At 35.5% G+C, this 19,266-nt stretch overlaps 1 protein-coding gene across 1 annotated transcript in view; it reads left to right on the plus strand.

The window, feature by feature from the left end:
• The window catches only part of TMEM131 (transmembrane protein 131), a 93,702-nt gene that overhangs the window by 46,312 nt on the left and 28,124 nt on the right, over positions 1 to 19,266 (plus strand). The window contains exons 5-19 of the mRNA XM_058823222.1: positions 746 to 869; positions 1,768 to 1,884; positions 2,765 to 2,887; positions 3,374 to 3,454; positions 6,061 to 6,211; positions 6,347 to 6,403; positions 7,317 to 7,378; positions 12,404 to 12,512; positions 14,320 to 14,428; positions 15,166 to 15,319; positions 15,421 to 15,591; positions 15,864 to 15,974; positions 16,061 to 16,195; positions 16,614 to 16,718; positions 18,017 to 18,103. Coding sequence (XP_058679205.1) covers positions 746 to 869; positions 1,768 to 1,884; positions 2,765 to 2,887; positions 3,374 to 3,454; positions 6,061 to 6,211; positions 6,347 to 6,403; positions 7,317 to 7,378; positions 12,404 to 12,512; positions 14,320 to 14,428; positions 15,166 to 15,319; positions 15,421 to 15,591; positions 15,864 to 15,974; positions 16,061 to 16,195; positions 16,614 to 16,718; positions 18,017 to 18,103 — 1,696 coding nt within the window. The remainder of the gene's footprint in view (positions 1 to 745; positions 870 to 1,767; positions 1,885 to 2,764; positions 2,888 to 3,373; positions 3,455 to 6,060; positions 6,212 to 6,346; positions 6,404 to 7,316; positions 7,379 to 12,403; positions 12,513 to 14,319; positions 14,429 to 15,165; positions 15,320 to 15,420; positions 15,592 to 15,863; positions 15,975 to 16,060; positions 16,196 to 16,613; positions 16,719 to 18,016; positions 18,104 to 19,266) is intronic.

Here is a 19,266-nt window from a genome sequence, read left to right on the forward strand (position 1 = left end):
AAAGTCTGAAAAATAATTGCTGAAACAGGAACATCTATTGTCACCTCAGCTGTTGTAAGCAAAATGAAACTAGCCAAAAGCTTGTGTCAAATGAATTTGTTAGCATGTCTTGTTACTGAAAACTTGGGTGGTTGACTGTGGACTTCCATCTTTCAGGGTTCCTAAATTCTAGAATTTTTCTTAAGCCTTTTTTTTTTTTTACTTAAGGTATTAATTCAAATAAATATAGAAATAAAATAGTGGTTGCTGTACATGTCTGCATACTTAATTCTGTAGAATGTATTATAAAATATAGTACCAGAAAAGTTCTGGGTAAGACAACTTATAATCTATCATCAAAAAAAAATTTGCATTTAGACTTTTGGCTAATGTGTGTTCTGTTTATTTTCAGTTGCTGTGTGCACCCTGTCTTAAGATAGTTATTTAGAAGTTCTAGCATAGGAATAGAAAACTCTGCTTCTTTTCATTCTGAAGTAAAAATCTGACAATAGAATTTGATGAGCATGATACAACATTAGGTTAACCTTCAGGAAAAGTAAGCAAGAAAATAATGGAAAGTATGATAACTAAGTAATTCTTACAGGTCCAATATAGATATGTTACTTGAGAAAAGCATTAAATGCAAAGCTCTGTTGTCAGTGCTCATCACTTTTTCTCCTATCTGGTGTAATGCAAAAAAAGTCCAATGCTTTATTGTCTAGATTTCTGACACTTTGTAAATATTTTCTCTCTCTTTTTTTGACAGGCCAGTTGGAATGCCAAAAATGGAAAAAGTTTACCTACATAACCCTAGCTCAGAAGAAACAATTACATTAGTATCAATATCTGCTACAACATCACATTTTCATGCATCATTTTTCCAAAATAGGGTAAGTTATTTTACTTTCTCAAAATTAGCTTTTCTTCTTTCTCTCAAATCTGAATGGAAACTTCTCTAAAAGAGTGACTTACTGCAATAATTACATATCTAGAAGTATTAAATACTGCAGTTCTTCATCTCATATTAGAGCAAATTTGAACTGAGCACAGAAACACAAGGAGTCCTGACTATGTTGGAAATATATAATTGATGATTTAACAGCAGATCTCCTTTGTTGCTGAAGTGAGTACATTTCCTCAGAGCACTTACAGAAACAGACTCTTCCTATAAATTTTCTGAATATTCTGAGTCATGTGAAGTAGTGTTAGTGTGCAGTAGTTACTCCAGTGTACTTAGAGCTGTAAGTAATTATGATACAGGAACTTGCACGTTCAAAAGCGTGTTGTCAGCAGGGTTAACTGCTAACCACACTGCTGTGAAACTAGAGTCCTCTAGTTTCAGTTTTGTTTGCCTGGCCTGTGGCTTAGCAAGAGCCATGTAAATGTGAAAGAATTCAGAGATCCTGTCTGCGATAAGCAACCTGTTGCATTTATGGAAGTCTTGTAGCAGTTGCATTTCTCCAGTGACCTTTGAACTGTCAGTCTAAAATATTTTTGTGATAAGCTGAACTCTAAATTCAGAATTCAGTACAAAAACTCAATTAAATGTGATCCTACAATAGATAACAGTTCGAAATTATTGCTATTTTTAGTAGTTTATGCATTCCATTTATTTGGAAGTTCTACTTTCTTCTTTCCAAATCTGCTGTTGGCTTTCTAATGTCAGTATTCCACAAAGGACACATGAGGATTTCTGCATCACAAAAACTATTGTTCATCTGCATGATGCAATTTATTCAGTAAACAGTTTTACTTATCCCTCTGCTTGCTTGCTTTTGTTTTTTCCAGAAAATTCTTCCAGGAGGAAATACGTCCTTCGATGTAGTTTTCCTCGCAAGAGTAGTGGGAAATGTAGAGAACACTTTATTTATTAACACTTCTAATCATGGGGTATTTACTTATCAGGTAAGAGAATTATAGGCTTTTCAGAAAAGTGAAGTGTGACTCAGAGAAAGTGTGTCTATTATGAGATGCATAACCGTCCAAGGATACTTGCATTGTAGTAGTGGGTTGTTGGTTTTAAGGGATTTTTTTTCCATCAACCCAGTTGAAGAAGTTTCCATCCCTGTTGTTTGTTGTAATGCAGATACACCATTGTAAGGATCAGTAAGGCAGTACTGTAAGCCAGATCAATGAAATTACATAGGATTTAAAATCCTTCCAATACCTTTATTGCATGTGTTATTTTAGTGGCTCATTGTAGGGATCTAGCTCATCTTTTAGCCTTTTACTTATCTGATCTGGTGGCAAGACAATGTTATTCATTAAGCTGGTAAAAAATTACTCACTGGAGATTCAGAAAGATAATTCAGACAGGTGAGAGAGACCAATAAGTGAAAAATGAGAGAAATCCTCTTGTTGAAAGAATATAGCTCTTACCATGACAATGTTTTGCAAACAAAACCAACAAAAATGCTTCCCAGTATAGATAGTTTTAATAATGATATGATTAAAGGCACCTTTCCTATTTCTTTAGCCTTTAGCTGGTATCTATCTATGGCACTCTATTCTAGAGGGTCAGAAAAAAAGATGGCTTTTTGATTGTCTGTTTTTCAGTGTATGTGTATATAGGAGTAATTAGCAGAAATGAGGAATAGCCTTTAGCTGCAAACTAAACCAGTTTCTTTATTTCAGAGCTTTAGTATGATACTGGTTTTAAAGAATTAATCATAAGTATTCTATAATCAAAAAGACTTTATGGTGGATTGCTGAAATGGGTGGGCATGTTAGGCTCTGTAACAATTACATACAGCTATTTAAGTTTGTGTTTCTTTTTCTGAACCAGGTGTTTGGCATTGGAGTTCCGAACCCCTATCGATTGCGCCCATTTATTGGGGCACGAGTTCCTGTAAATAGCAGTTTCTCTCCTATAATAAATATCCATAACCCTCACAGTGAACCTTTGCAGGTGAGCATAAGAGAAAAATCATTAAATGCTTGTTTATGGTATTAAACTGAAATTTTGTTTATTTTGGTACTACTTAAAATTCTGTTTGAACTTTAGAGCTATTTGAGATCATGTATTTCATATTACAAGATTTTTTTTTTCTGCTCAAATGCAAATCAGTTCTAGACATTTTAGATTATAGTTGCAGATCTCTTAATTTCCTAAATTGAGATTTTCCAGAGAAATTTCAATTTTTAAAAGGCTTGTTATTACTGAAAAATAAAGATTTAAACTTCACTAGTATTTAGGAGAAACACTGAAGCAATGCTCTAGAAATCACATAACGTGTATCACTAGCAAGTGGCTACATCAGCATTAAAGTGAATTTGTAAGTTATTCCAGTGATCAAGTAGTCACTAACCTATGCCATTGCCCATGATAATACCTGATAAGTAAACAGGATCCCTTTAAGGTTGAGTGCTGACATTTTCCTGTTGTCTGCCTCAGGTGGTAGAAATGTATTCCAGTGGAGGTGATCTCCATTTAGAGCTTCCAACGGGTCAGCAGGGAGGTACAAGAAAGCTGTGGGTGAGTAGTCATGTCTTGCAGCATTCATGGTATTTGTTTGGGAGGTTTTATTTTGATGTGAGCTTAGGCTTTGGGTTTTGGTTTTTTTTTACTAATGTTGTGTCTTGTCATATAATCATTTAAAATACCCCATAAAAATGGAAACAGTAGCAGGGTCTGTTAATATTATGGTAGTAGGAGTTGAATGAAAGGTTTAATTAAGATAAGCCATATGCATTGAGCTGTGCTGTTTTGAAATGTGAAGAATAAAATGATTCCCATTAGAATGAATTACACCTACCTGAGCTTTCTGTCCTGGAGACCTGTGAGCTGGATCTAACCCACAGTAAAATAATATACATCTTTTTCTGTTTGGTTTGCTGGTTAGGTTTTTTTTTTTAATTTGTCTTGGCTTTTTTGGTGGCGCTGGGATTTTTTAACTTAGAAAGTCCTTCCTGCAAATTACTATGAATGCACACATGGGTCAAAAATTAAGCTAAACAAACTTAGGAAGAAAAATCTATTATGGACTACTAAATAAAACAGCAGTGTGTGTAGCTGAAGTAAATCCCTAGATCATGTGTTGAGAGTGGCTAGAAACTGTTCTGGGAAATACTCCTACATGCATACCCTGCAGCTACTCCCTCCTCATCATGTCTGCTGCTAGAGACAAGATAGTGGATTGGATGGACTTGTGGTCTGGCTCATTAAATCTGGTTTGAAGTAACACATACTGATATCTTTAAGTGAAATAAAATTTAGAAGCATCCTGAAGGTACAGTTTTTGGCTGAATGCTGTATGTCACACCATTGGTATTGTCCAGCTAGATACAAAACCTATTTTCCTTTTCAGTTAGAATTACTTGATTTTTTGATGACTGGTTTCTGGTCTAGGAGAGACTTCAGAGCCATTGGGCTCCTAAGTTTGTCTCTTGTTCAAGTGCATCATTACAGTAATGTGACAGTTATATTTGTTTTAGGAGAGTATTTCCAAGTGAGTTACAAAGGACAATCACAATTCTTAATTCTTCTATTTTCTGGAGAAAGTCCATTAGAATGGCAGTATTTTAGTTTTAGGTACAAAAGTTGCAAGGAAATAAGTATTAACACAGATCACAACATTTTAAAAAAGGCAGTGGAAACAGATACCGAGGGTTAGATGTTCACATGAAAATGGATTTTAAAACATTATTGTCCTAATGTTTTTACACTGCTTTGGTTAAATTGCATTGCTTCTAAAGATAGCCCCTTACTGGTTGTCAGGAGAACTCAGGGGGGATGTTTTTCAGAGCATGAAGCTTTTTGGCTTCCCTTGGCCAGGTTGCCAGTTAAAGCAGTGATGACTCACATGTGAAAGCTTCCAGTGTCTGGCAAGGACTGATCCTCTTGTTTCCTCTATCCATCCATTTTCATACCCATTGGTATGCATTTTCACATAACCATTGGTATTTCAAAACAATAAGGCAGCTTTAAGAAATCAAACCAGTAGGAGGAAACACACAGATACATCATTGTATTGGTTATGTGAAGAGCAGTACTGCAGTTAGAAAAGCTTCAAAGCAGCAGAAATTACTTGAGATATGGTGATGATACTTTGACATATGGATATACATAATTGTATAAAATTGTTCTGATGCCAAATGTTTGAATGATTGGATGGAGCAGTCTGCACATGCAGGAGTATTTTTTGATCTGACCAGCTTTGGATCCCTAGTTACACATATGGAAGAGTCAGATCACATCCTTTGATACATTAATGAATGGCTGCATTATGTTGGGTCTGTAAAAACAGAACTTGAAATCTTCTTACTTTGATATTCAACAGCTTTCAAAATATACATCTGCAATCATTGTGCCTTAGAAAATTTCCAGTCAAGGTTTTCATCTTCTATTTAAAAACAAACGCCAAGCAACAAATGAAAAATCCAATCCTCAGACCTTCTGTAATGTGATGAGGAAGACAATCTGATGTTAGTATTTCAGCTGTAGTGCTGAAGTTAGTCTTGTGCTGCAAATGTGTTCAGAAAATACAGAAAGAGATGTCTTTCAAACCCTGAATGCAGATTAGAACTGGCAGAATAGGCATGGTACAGGAACTGAAATTAGTTTATTACTTTCTCTTGTAAATTACATGGTGACTAATAAACATGAAGCTCTACAAGCTTCTAGCTGAATGGAGTTGTGCACTGGTTTAGTTTGTGTTTAGCACTGAAGCTGCATGGCCTGTGTCTGCTTTGGAGAAAAAGCAGTGTGCAAATTCAGTATTTGATATTACTGTCAACATTTTTTCTGACTATCTTTTGTTTATTGCCAGATTCTGCTAATGTAGTCTTTTTTACCACAATTTGAATACATAAAACTTAGAATCCTAGAATTGTTAACTTAATCAAATGGGACATGAAAGTTCTCTTGCATATACCTAATTTTAATCAGTGTCATATTAGATGATTACAACTATCCTTTATAAATTTAATGGGAATTTTAGTTATATGAAGCCTATCTCTTCCTGCTATTGTAGCTTTTTCTCTTAACACAATTATATTCAATGCTTCTATTGTAATTATTTGGTGTGACAGCTTTTTTTGTAATTACTGCACTCTCATAGATGTGCTTTGGTTATTTATCAGGAAATACCTCCCTATGAAACAAAAGGAGTGATGAGAGCCAGCTTTTCTTCAAGAGAAGCAGATAATCATACAGCCTTCATTAGAATAAAAACAAATGCCTCAGACAACACAGAAGTTATTATTCTGCCTGTTGAAGTAGAAGTTACAACAGGTTCGTGAAAGAGTGGTTGGGGTTTGGTTGATTTTTGGGTTTGTTTTGTGTTTTGGTTGGGGTTTTTTTTCAATTATTCAAATTAATTAACTCTTAATATAATAAGAAAATTGTAATTTTATTTTTTCTTTTAAGCACCAGGAATCTATTCATCAACAGAAATGCTAGATTTTGGTACACTACGAACACAAGGTAAACCAGTCTTCAGTTCTCAAAGTATTGATCAGGAATAGGGTGGGGAGGGGAAAGCCCAGTACCTTTGTCCTGTTCAGGTTGCTTGTGGAATGATGCTTTTAAAAAGACAGATTACAACAGTGGGTCACAATAGTGCATAGATGCAAGAGTACTTGGGGTGTGTACAAGCAAGCAGTAGTTTGCACACCAGGTTGTAAGTTCAGTAGTAAGGTTAATGTTACACAGTTGCACATGGGTTAGTCTGAAAAGCATTTCAGTTGAATTAGTTTGTGTACTTGTGAAAACTGCTTCACTTCTAAGTCTTAATAATTTTCAGACAGGGGAGAAGTGAAGGTGGGCAAACTTGATCAAATGTTTTATGATAGGATCTTTTTTTAATTGCCTCTAACATATTTGGGCTTAACATTTAACATTAATGTTGTTTAGTGTTAAAAAGCAGTAAAAATACTAGTGATCAGAAAGTAGTAAAACTAGAGATATTTTTTGAAACTGTAAGAGGGATTTATTGCTGACAAAAGGCAGTATTTATCTTCTATTCAATTAAAAAAAGATAGCTTCTGAAGAACTTTTCCATGCTACTTCTGAAACATGTAAAGATTTTCAAGTAAGAGTAATTTCTTCTGAACATGGTGCATCTGAAAAAGTCATTGATTATAGTATTTTTAGTCTGTTCACTTCTTAATGTGTTAGAAATATGAGTGGTAAGCTGAAGTATGTAATGCCTACTAATGCACAAAAAGGCGGTTTTGTTGGGACTAGCGATTTTGACTGGCTATTCTGTCGTGTTAGTATAACTTTTTAACACTGAACAGTGGAGGTATATAAGAAACCAGCTAGTGTAAATGACTTTATATAAGATTCACATGTTAAAATAGCCTAATAGACAGGTGTGTTTTTTGTTCTTTAACAGATCTGCCAAAAATTTTAAATCTGCATTTATTAAATTCAGGAACAAAAGATGTGCCAATTACAGTAAGTATGATTTCTTTCAGTTTGAAACTTTCTACATGGATTTACTTTTTCTCATAAAAATTGATGATTCACAGGTTTACCATGTAGTGGTCAGAATTAGAAGCTAGGTGATGTGTGACTGAAAATGTAACTTAATAGCAGAGCGGATAATTTTTATGCATGTTAAAATTAATTTGCATCATAGTCTCCTTTGAATGCTCTGAACAGCAGTTTTAGGCTGTACCTGCAATATCTGAACCTTTGGAAACTTGAGAACAGTAATTCATGTTCAGTGGGTGAGATTAATACAGTCTCTGTAAGATTCTTTGTCCTCATCACATTTACACATCAGTATATAAAGTGGTTCCCCAACATAATTTTTTAAGATAAGCCAAGAGTAGCTTTCAGGAGCTGCCTGTAAAATTACCCTTTTTTTCTTGAGTTTATCTGCTTTGTTGCTTGAAATAACAAAAGAAGCCAAAGACTCTAGGGCCCTTTACAGTCAGACCACTGGAGCTGAAAGTGAAGTGCAGCCAGCTTCAGAATTATAGAAATGTGGATTTTCTACTTCCTGTTTTTACTTCAGAAATTCAGTCCTAGTCTGGTAGTCCGCCTTTGTTCATTCATACCTTCTTCCTGTGTGATTTTTCTCATTGCCCACTATTTTTCTCACTTCCTCCTTCTTCCCTTCCTGTCTTCCTTCTTTTCCAGATTTAGTTGTGTAGCTAGCTATACCTTGTCCCAGTGCACTTCAAAAAGTTTTGAAGTGTTGAAAAGGAACCAGAGGAGCCAAAAGAATGACTGAAGGATTGGCAAAGGTTCCTTACTCAGATTTTGGAGAGCATCTCTGTGTTTATAAAGCTTGAAGCTGCAACTATGAGGAAGAGTGTTTTAATAGTAGAGATCTAGCAAAATCTTAAGATACTGGAAGATAAGTTTTCATAGTGACAATAGACCATTGCAGTGCTTGCTAAGGTGTTATTCACTAATAATTTTCAAGACAAGAGACTCTTACAGTATACTGCAAAAAGATTCTTTTTCATTGAGGTCCTGATGCTTATTACAACAATGAGGTCAGGTGATTCTATAAGAATCATGGCTTTCTAAGCTATGGCACAACTTCCATAGAGAGTTTTAAAAACCAAAAAGACCTGTGTAGGTACATGATTTTTGCATTGAGAGGGTTGGTAAATCCAATAAATTATTTTTCCAGCTGTATTTGCAAGTTTGTTTTAGATTTGACAGTTTACTTGTTGGTTGGGTTTATTATTTTTTTTAAAGCGTGTAATATGCTTGCTGTGTACAATGCAAATAACCACATTTTCAGACCATCAGTATAATTTCTAATACCTACCTGGTTGTGTGGTGCCTAATTCATACTCCTCCATTTAAAAAAAGACCCAAGCCCATCCATTTTTTTTTAAGCTAGTGTCTTTGGACTATGGGCTGTAAACCATAAATACCAATCTAATGGAAGGCTATTACTTGATAACCTTTATACATATAATGACAAAACTTTTCCAGAGAAATAATTTTTTTACTGTGTGTCAAAGCAGTTGATTTGGTATTTTTAAAGCCTTTGGGACTCACTTTTACAAGGAGAAAGCTACCACACAGGTCCAGACATGTGTTTTTCAGTGTATCACATGGCACACTGAAAAACACATCAACTGACAATCACAAGTCAGTTGTTCTTTTCATTAAGGGACAGCTTTGTTGGGAAGTTTGTAAACTTTCTAGCTTTTGAAACACTTGGTGAATTTCTACTGCTGTGCCAATCAATGAATTTCAAAGTGGAAAGCAAGAATAAAGAATTTCACCAAGAACGGGCTTGGTGAATAACTTTTTTCTAGGAAAGCTTGACAAATAGACTTCTGACCCTTTAGAGCTAGTTTAAAAGTAGTGAGACAGACTGTGTGACAAATTTCATCTTAATGTCAGAAGAAAAGGCCAAGGCTATATTTAGCATATATTTAAGCTGGGTGCTGGAGGAGCTAAATATCTTCAGGTCATCAGTGTGTGAGAGACTGCTAGTACTGTTGCCAGACTTGTGGTTGTTCTGCCTTCAAGCACTTACTCATGCTGTTGTCCAGCAAACTGGTTGAGGATGATAAGAGCAAGCAAATAATTTTCAAGTTTTAAAACTACTTATAATACCTCCCTCATTTTGTAGGATTTGTTCCATTATTAAGGATAGTAATGCTTATTTCATGACTGGATAAAGTAGTCATGCTGCAACAATTAACCCATTCTGTCAAAAATCTGGTAAATGTAGATTGTTGAACACTTGTTTTATCCCTTCTCTATAATGTAAATTTGGTGTTTCCTTATGGCACTTTAAGCCTGTTTGACTGCTGAAAGCAAAGGGATACTTCAAAATTTGAAGTCCTGATCATGTTTGATGCCTGAGAGCCAGGAACTTCAGGACAGCCTTAGTGAAGCTGAATTGTATCAGTTTGAAAACAAAAGTGTTTGTGTAAGAAAGTATTATGTTCTGTCCCAACTTAAGAATAGGGGTTAATTTCTCTTAGCAATCAGCAAGAAGTAGTTTGCTTCTGTGTTGTGTTTTCACATTTAGGTGTATGCATCTCAAAATTATCAAGGAATACAGTAGCTTGTTCCATGTACTGGATGATTCTTTATGGAGAAGGTGAACTTTAATTAGTTAGGTGTTTCTCTGTTTAAACACAAGGCCAAGAAATTTCTGACAGTTGTGTCTGTAAAAGAGAATAAAACAGTTCAGACATGGTTCTGACACTAATGGAACCAGCCTTAATCTGCTACCTGTAGCCACAGGGCTTTTTTGTCCATGCTAGGTGGGCAAGACAAAACTAGGCTTAGGAGCCTTCTGACTGGTAAACATTATAGATGAACATGAGCCAGTCTTCCAGCCCATACTCTTCAGTTTATTAGAATACATGTATCCCAAGTGTTCTTAAACCTTCAAAGTCTTTCTCAAGAACTCCTGCAAAAGCAGAAAGTTTTAGCCCCTTGTTGTGTCCTTTAGCACATTTAAGATCTTAATTTTCTGCAGTTATGCTAAATATTGAATGTGTCTTCACAGAGCAGGGTCAGGAGTCTTGAGTGGGTCATTCTGTGGGAGAGCCATGTGTTACTGAAGTATGTCTATTTAAAATTATTCTTCCCTACAAAAGTTGCTGTTAGGAATTTTTCTGAGAAAATTGGTGGTATTACATTCTTGATGGAACTTGTTTTGATGATGGCTTTTAATGCATATTTCAGGACAGACTCTACTTGAGCTTTATTTGAAATAGGTTGAAATTTGAGGAAATTTGAAAGGATACCCAAAGGATGTTTGTTTTTCCCTAGTTGTCTTAATTTTGTATTTCCTTTTATAACATTTAATCAAGCAACAAATGGGAAATGTGCATTATGTAGTTCAGAAATTTTCAACAAAACAGTGTAAATTCCCTCCTTAACTAAATTCACCAGCTGTAGACATTCTGAGTAAATACATCTAGGTTTGTTTCACTTGTAGTTTGAGAGATGCACCTCTGAAACCTGCCTTTTTTTTTTGTAACAGGCTGTCCTTTTGAATACTTCCAGTTTGATTTACTAGATGAAAATCAGCATTATTTCAAACCAGTTATTAAAGAAAGCATTTTGCATGAAAAGAGCTTCTGAAAATATTTATTGTCTCTGTCATCCAGAAGTTGTGAACTTTATCACAGCTTTGATTTCATCTACTTTAGGAGGGTTTTTTTTTTTAAAGATCTGCCAAGATTTTAGTTTTGTAGTGTGGATCTCGTTAGAAGAAAATTGAGATAATTATTAATTGACTTATGAAAAGAAATACCAAATATCTGCACCCCATGTATGCAGATATGGTGGTGGACAAAGGTCAGTGCTATAAATCCAAAATACAAAACCTCTGCTTGAGTTAACAGAGATTATTCATTAGCTGCAGGAGTAGTGCTGCTTGTTCCCACTAAAGATCATGTGGTCTGCAGAACTAAGTTATTTATGCACACTTTTATGGCTTTAATTTACAATCAAGGACAGCTTGGCTTGGAAGAGCTGTAATTGGTTCGTGCCACTAGCTGTCTGCCTTCCTCCCTGACCAAGAAAGGCTCAGCTGCTTATTAAACAGGTGCTAAACCTCTGCAGCCCAGCAGAAGGTAAGGCAGCGCTCATTTCAGTTTTCTTAATGCAGCATCCTGTGATTTGCTGTGGCTTAACAGCTGCTATGTGAGCAGCTGATCTGTTCTTAAAGCAGGAGGAGACAGCTGGGGAGGAAGAATCATGGCAGCCATCCTAATTTTAAGCAAAACAAGAATAAGAGCATTTAAATGCTTCATGCCCCGCTTCTCCATGGAATCTAGATGGTTTGCTGGCAATCTCTGTAGAGTCTTCAGATGACATGGAATCCCTTATCCTGCTGCACAGCAATGAGTACCTCTACAAATCAGCTCTGGCTATTGACTGACGCAATAGCTCTTCCAGTGATGGCCATTTACCTTTTCTCTTTAGTTTAAAACAGTAAATCCTCAGATGTAAAGGGTGACCTTGTAAGGTGTTAGTGTAGAACGAGTGTCATCACAGATCTACAAAATGTTTCTCTGTACAGTTAGTTTTTTTTTTTTCTCTGCAGACTTAGCATGGGATTAGAGACAAGGGAGATGTTCTGTATCCTCTCTGGTAGTTGCACAAGTAATTTAACAGCTTTGTTAGTGAGTGCACCAGAAACAAATATCCTTGCTATTGCAGCCCTGCAGCATTAAGAACAAAAAATTAAATCCTAATTTAAATAAGGTTTGGTTTCTGTTTTATTAATATGCTTCTGACCATACTGCCACTTAATTCAACATCCCCAAGGAGAACTCACTGTTTCCTACTTTCCTGTATATTGACTGAGTAATTTGTAGGACCTGAAAAAAATTCTAAAACCACTTGTAATGCTGCTTTCTTACAGGAAAGACAGACCTGCAAGAGCTTAACCAAAAGTAGTTGCAGTTTTATCACTGTGAAAGGTTTCACAGCGTGTTATCAATGATCATTTACAGATGCTTCATATTTTGTTTGCAGAGTGTTAGACCTACACCACAGAACGAAGCGATAACAGTATATTTCAAGCCCGTTACGTTAAAAGCCTCTGAAAGTAAATATACCAAAGTTGCAAGCATTAGCTTTGATGGTAAGTACTGCTCCTCTCTTCTTAGAACTTGTCAAGTGCTTCTGAAAACTTACTGAAGTTTCATCGATTATTTTCACTATCTAAACAAAAAAACGTTCATAATTTTGAGAAGAAAATGGAATTTTCCTACCTGGAAAAGGCCTACAGTTCTTCTGAACTTCAGTTATTTCTGAAAGGATTGTCTTTGTTTATGATGAACAAGTATCTTATCAACTGGTAAATACAGATGAGAAGATATTCTTAATTTTTCTAATAAACATAACTGTATTCTTATGTTAAGGCCCTTGTTATCTAAATGTATGTTTGTTTTAAGCAGACATTTGTTTTTGAGAAATCCTAACAAACAAGGTAACAAGTACAAGTTACTCCTGGGGAAATTTCAATTAGACACAAGAAGAAAATTTTTCACAATGAAAACAATCAGCCATTGAAATAATCTCCCCAAGATTGGGTGGATTCTGCAGTGTTGGGCACTTATAATCAATCTGGCCAGGGTGCTGAGACATCCTGTTTAAACTGTACTTCTGCCAGGAAAGGTTGGACCAAGGGGTCCTTGAGGTCTCCTTCAACCTGGAATTCTGTGATTTTTCTCCTACATACTGTGACTTTAAATACTATGCTGACACTTTGTAGAAAGGCACCTCTGTTTTTATAGAGATTTTAATCAACTGTTAAAATGGTGGTGACTACTCAGATGTTACTGCTTTAAGATACTAGTTGGTGCTGTAAGTCTTTCTGCCTGGATTGCTTAAAAATGGAATCTTACACATGAAATAGTTGTGGTAAACATAATTTTAGAAGTTGCATAGAAAAAGAGGAAAGAATTGATTTTTATTACCATTTATGGATTAGCACTTTAGAAATTTAATAGCTCATGGTTTCTAAAACAAGTGAAGTACATTTTAGCTTATAACTTCTGAAAGAGATGAATTCTGTCAACCTAAGGTGATAATACATTCAGATTTTGAAGCTGGTGGGAATTGTTATATGAGGGCCTACTGGCTAACATATGGTGCATCTCAGAAGGAATGGTGGTTCCTGGGAAAAATACCCAGTTAAGCTGCTTAATGTGTTTAAGGAATTGACTTGATGAATTCTTATCAGTGAAGCAGCCAGCCCTAAATGTATGCAATTTCAGCTGTCCTAATTACATGCAGGGGCTTTAGGGGCTTGGTGCCTTCTCTTAATTAGTATTTGAATACCTTGACTTTTTTTTTTTTTTGCACTACCTCTACCAGGCTGCCATTACTTGTTCTGTGATCTTGGAGCAGATCTGTGAGCATCACTCTTGGTGCTTGTGTAGTTTAAGTTCTTACATGGATTCTACTTATCTTTTTGCAACATTTAGTTTGTCTTTCATTTCTTCATTATTAAGATCCTCTCTACTGCTGATTCTAATTGAGGGGCCCAGCAGTCTCAAGCTTCTGTTCTGTTAGGAGAGGGATAGTTTTATTGCGTGTTCTTAGTGGAGACTTCAATTCATCTGGATACAAATGATCCTCTGGACATGTTCAGGTTATTTATATGACAGCAGCAATCAGGCTTCCCTATTGTAGAAAAGCTTAGTAAATTGGGCAGGTCATCTAACTGGTGTTAAATGGGAAGATTTCAGAATTGGGATCTCTTGTTTCATAGACTTTACACCATGTCAGTTTGGTTATTGAAATTCCCTTAAGCTCCACTTTTTTCCTTCCATGGTTATTAATTTCTGGGCTAGCTCTGTGGTTTTATTCTTCCACTCATTCTAGTATAACTTAATGGATCAATTTTTGTCAGCTTTAAAAAACTTACATTCTTGTGTGTGCAGCATCAAAAGCAAAAAGAGCATCACAGTCTTCTGGGAAAATAACTGTTAAAGCAAAAGAGAAGAGCTATTCCAAACTTGAAATACCGTATCAAGCAGAAGTGTTGGATGGGTAAGCTTCCAGTAACTGAACATAGTTCAAAAAATAAATGCTCTAAATTAGAGGGGATTATTCCTGTTTGTAAACAAGTGGATGAAGTAGTCTTAGCCATTAGTAAGTTGGTTTCAAGGCTTGAGTTAGAATTGATCTTAGTGAGTTGTTTTTCAGAGCAGCTGAAGACTGCAGATGAGACATTTTAAAAATGCAGCCTTGAAAACTTCTGCTTTTGCATTCACTGTTCTATTGCCATATGAAGTAAGGGTAGAGAAGGTGCTTTTCATTTTAAGCAAAATTTTGGAAGAATGCTGTGTTTCCGTGGGTTTTGTTACTTATTTACTAAGTATGACTAAGTTGACTTTAAAAACATTTTGAATGAGGTGCTATTTCATCAACAGAACTGGCAGACTATTTTAATGGCCAACAAACTAAACCTTACCTTGTCACAACTTTGTGCTGCAGACACATGATTTAGCTAATAAAAAGTACACATGATCTGCAAATTTTCTTAATACTTCAACACTTCCTTTTAGTCCCTCTATTATTCTCAGTTACATGTTTTCTTATCTTATTTGAATTACTTAGTTATTGATGTCCCCATAGTGCTAATATAGTGCTAGTGATAATATAGTTTCACCATGCAGTGGGGTATGTACCTTTTTAGCTGTTTGAAATAATGAATTCTTTTCTTTGTGTAAGGAAAACACTTTGAGGAAAATCTTTATTTTCTTTACTCTGTTTTCTTTGGGTAGTTATTTAGGATTTGATCATGCTGCCACACTCTTTCACATCCGTGACAGTGCTGCTGATTCTGTGGAAAGACTGATCTATTTAACAAACACATTCAGTTTTGCAATCCTTATACATGATGTTGTGTTACCAGAAGAAGCAAAGCCAATGTTTAAAGTAAGTCCCATTTAAGTGAATGCTTTTACCTGTTAGTAAATGCTTAAATGTGGTACACTATGTTCAGTTGTAACCTTGGTCTTCATTGTTCACTGATCTAGGTCCAGAACTTCAGTAAACCAGTCTTAATTCCACCCAATGAATCCAGATATATTTTTACACTTAATTTTATGCCTTCCACATCATCTGTTCACGTTGATAATAATATCCTACTTATCACCAATGCTTCTAAATTTCACCTACCTGTCCGAGCATACACGGGATTTCTTGATGTAAGTATTTTCCCTTTTTTTGGCAACTTCTGTGTAATTAGAGGCAGACTTCATAGACTCTTTAATTCTTTATTCTACTTCGGTGTCTGCTGAAAAATTCGTTTTTGTTCCCTTAAAGTCTTTAGTTTTACATAGGGAGTTTATTCATTTAGAATTTTGAGATTGTCATGATAGTGTTGTATTAAAATTATTAATGTGATTTTTAATGAGCTTACAGTTTGAGCACACTTTATATTTCACTTATGCTAAAATACTTTTATCAATCTTTCTAGTACTTTGTACTGTCACCAAAAAATGAGGAGCGATTTATAGATTTTGGCATATTGAGTGCAACAGAAGCTACCAGCATCTTATTTGCAGTCATCAACAGCAATCCAATAGAGGTGAGGATGCATTTATTTTTAGTTTATCTTTTAAAAAATTTACATCAGTGTTGTTACTGAAAACAATACCTTTTGTTCTTTTTAAGCTGGCTGTAAAAAGTTGGCATATTATAGGGGATGGTTTGGCCGTAGAACTTCTAACAACTGAAAAGGGAAACAGAACAACAATAATTGCAAACCACCACGAACTACAAAATGCTACTGCATCTGATCAGTCTTCAGTAAGTAAACCTTTGAATCCATTGCTTTAAAGCTAGATATAGGAGGGGAGAAAAGAGACAAACCTCTGCAAGTTGTTTCAGTTTCATTTTAGCAGAGGAGAGATAAGAATTCTTAATTTTTGTCTGAACTTGAGTATGATAAAGCATGTTGGCTTCCTAAATTTATTTTAAGGAGCAGCATTATATTTACCCTTTCCAAACCTAATCAATCTCAATACCCTTATGATGCTTGTTGTTAATCTGGGATAAGTGGAAATTTATCACCACAAGGGAATATATAATTTTTGTGTTAGTCATTTATGTATATGAACTCGTTGTTTATCACTGACAGTAGTTTTAAATGGATTTTGAGTCTGGTTTTAGTGAACTTTCTTTTTGTTTAATGGAATACATTGGTGACTTTTTCTACCATTTACAGGTGATACTTGCATCAGGCTATTATGCAGTGTTCAGAGTAAATCTAATAGCGAAGGAACTGGAAGGAATTCATGATGGAGCTGTACAAATCTCAACAGATTATGAGGTATATTTACTGTATAATAAATGGGTATTGCCCAGAAGATCTGTTTAGTTCTTTAAGTGTTGTTTTAGTGGACAGACTGTTGCATGAGTTGAGGTTGGAAGGGAACTCCAGAGGTCAGGTTATCTTTGCAAGTTAACCCTGCATCATACAACAGAAGGGTTACTTATGCTTTTATTATGATTTTTGTCTGGCTTTCAGAAATATACATTTAAATCTGACCTAATGCTTTGCATTTGGGTTCTTCAGTGACATGACACATCCTCAAAGCATCAATGCATGGATCTTGGGGCATGTCATGCACTGACAATGTGCTTCTCCACATTATCAGTTACTGAAACAAAGCTGTAATATCAACCATTTTTTGTCAAAATGCAATGTGAAAACTGTTTTGGAGAGTCATAGAATCATTAAGGTTTAAAAAGACTGGATACCCCCATGCCCACTAGACCATACTGCAGCTTGCCACAGTTTGCTGGCAGTTGATAAAACAGAATCCTTGCACTGATTATTATGGAAGAGAACAACTGGTTGCCTCAACTTCATGTGCCTTGTTTTTGCAGGAGACAGAGTCTAATGAATAATGCAATCTGTATTTAATATCTTTTTGTGACATATGGAAAAAACCCCCAAATGTGACTCTGTGCTTATGAGGTCAGGAAATTATATCACTGATTGTGTAGTTCTGATGGTGCTACAGAAAATGAGAAATTCCCAAATTCTGCCAGTTATTGGAGATTTTAAGCTTTCTTGTATTATATCCACGCATGTATGTGACCTTTCAGCTACAGATTCTGAAGCATTTTATTTTCTTGCTTGTTACAAGTTAGTCTACTTGTATTGGTACTTGAATCTCATTGCCATCCCTTCCAGCTACTTTTTCAATGTGGTCTCAAGGTATTACAATAACACCATGTTTTGAGAAGCTGGGTGTATTTTCTTCCCTCAGTTGCTTTAAAGATGTTGCTCTCCTGTTTTCCAGCAAAGTAAGCCCCATTCAAATGAGGCCTATATAATATCCTATTGGGCAGCTTATGTTTTCAGTATGCTTTTCTGTTCCATGTAGAAAGGAAGTGAGGAGTGCTTCCTGACACTATGCAGTGACTGTTCAGAATATGATGATGGGTTGAAATCTTAATTCATGTCTTCATGTTTTAAATGTCTGTATAATCCTAGACTATATTAATTGTAGAATTTCAGGGTTTTGTTATTCTATGCAATTTAAAAGTGGAAGAGGATTTAAAAGCTGGAAATGTAAGGAGTTTTTTTCTAATTTTTTCTTGGGTTTTTTTTTGGTCCAGATTTTAACTATACCAGTGAAGGCTGTGATTGCTGTAGGCTCATTGACCTGCTCCCCAAAACATGTTTTTCTTCCACCTTCTTTTCCGGTAAGAGAGTTAGGATTAAATTTTTACCTTCTGTGTTTGTCTTTGTATGCCCTTTTCAAGGGAGACCACTGTCCTGAATTCTACAAATTGCTGGGGAGATTGTGCTACTGAACTGTTAGGATCAGTTTGTCATTATTTTGGGGGTTGTTTGGGATTTTTCTGCTACGTGTTCCAAGCATGAGTTCTCCTCAACAGCCCACTTGAATGGGATCTTGGAATACACATGTAATGGGATAGATCTCATCAGAGGAAGATAGGTCAGTCAGCAGGACTTCAGGACTGAATGTTTGCTGCAATTGCCACATATCCCATCTTCCTTCTGATCTCCTGTGTCACAAATTCTTCTGAAGTCTTTTGCTACTCTTGAGGTCAAACAGTCATGCCTACAGTTGCAAAGATCACTAGTTGTTTCTTATCTTTAAGATCTATTTTGGTTTTTTACTATATAGACTCACAATTATATGGGTACTTATTACACTGAGTGCCACATCTAAAACTTCATTTTTACCTACTTCATAAGCTTTTGATAAGTTAAAATTGCTTAAAGATTCAGTTCCCTTTCATTCACTGGACATAAAGCAGTTTCTATATTCTCTATCTGAATCTACTAGAATTACTTGAAATGATTGTTATGATTATGAAGAAGAATTCATGTGAAGAATATCCCTTTTGAGTGCCACATAAAAATATTTTGTCCTATGTTGGACCATAAAGAAGTAATATTTTTTTAGTCTCCTTTGAGTTTGTTCTAGCTGAAATGGCTGAAGAGCTTCTCAGTATTTTATACTAATATGCTCACAGTCTTGTCAGTTTGATTTTTGGGGGAGGGCCTCTGGTTTTTTTGTTTGATTATTGTTTGTGAGCTTTTTTGCTTTGGCTGTGCAATTTTTTGGGGGAGAGGGTTCTTTGTTTTTATTTGGGGGAGTTTTGTTTGTTTTGTTTATTTCCTTTTGCTTTATTTTCTTTTGGCAGATAATACTTCTTATAGCACCTGTGTTTCTCAGACATAGCTTTGTTGCTGTCATTATTCTTTCTCTTCCCTAGATTACTGTGATTTTTATTGTCTTCATACTTCTTTTCTAGTAACGTTTTCAGACAATTATTCTTTCAGGGGATCTTTGGCCTCCTGCATTTTGTTTGGGAGTATAGATTCGGATATAATT

Source organism: Ammospiza caudacuta, chromosome 2 (genome assembly GCF_027887145.1).
Source record: "Ammospiza caudacuta isolate bAmmCau1 chromosome 2, bAmmCau1.pri, whole genome shotgun sequence".
Lineage (NCBI taxonomy): Eukaryota > Metazoa > Chordata > Aves > Passeriformes > Passerellidae > Ammospiza > Ammospiza caudacuta.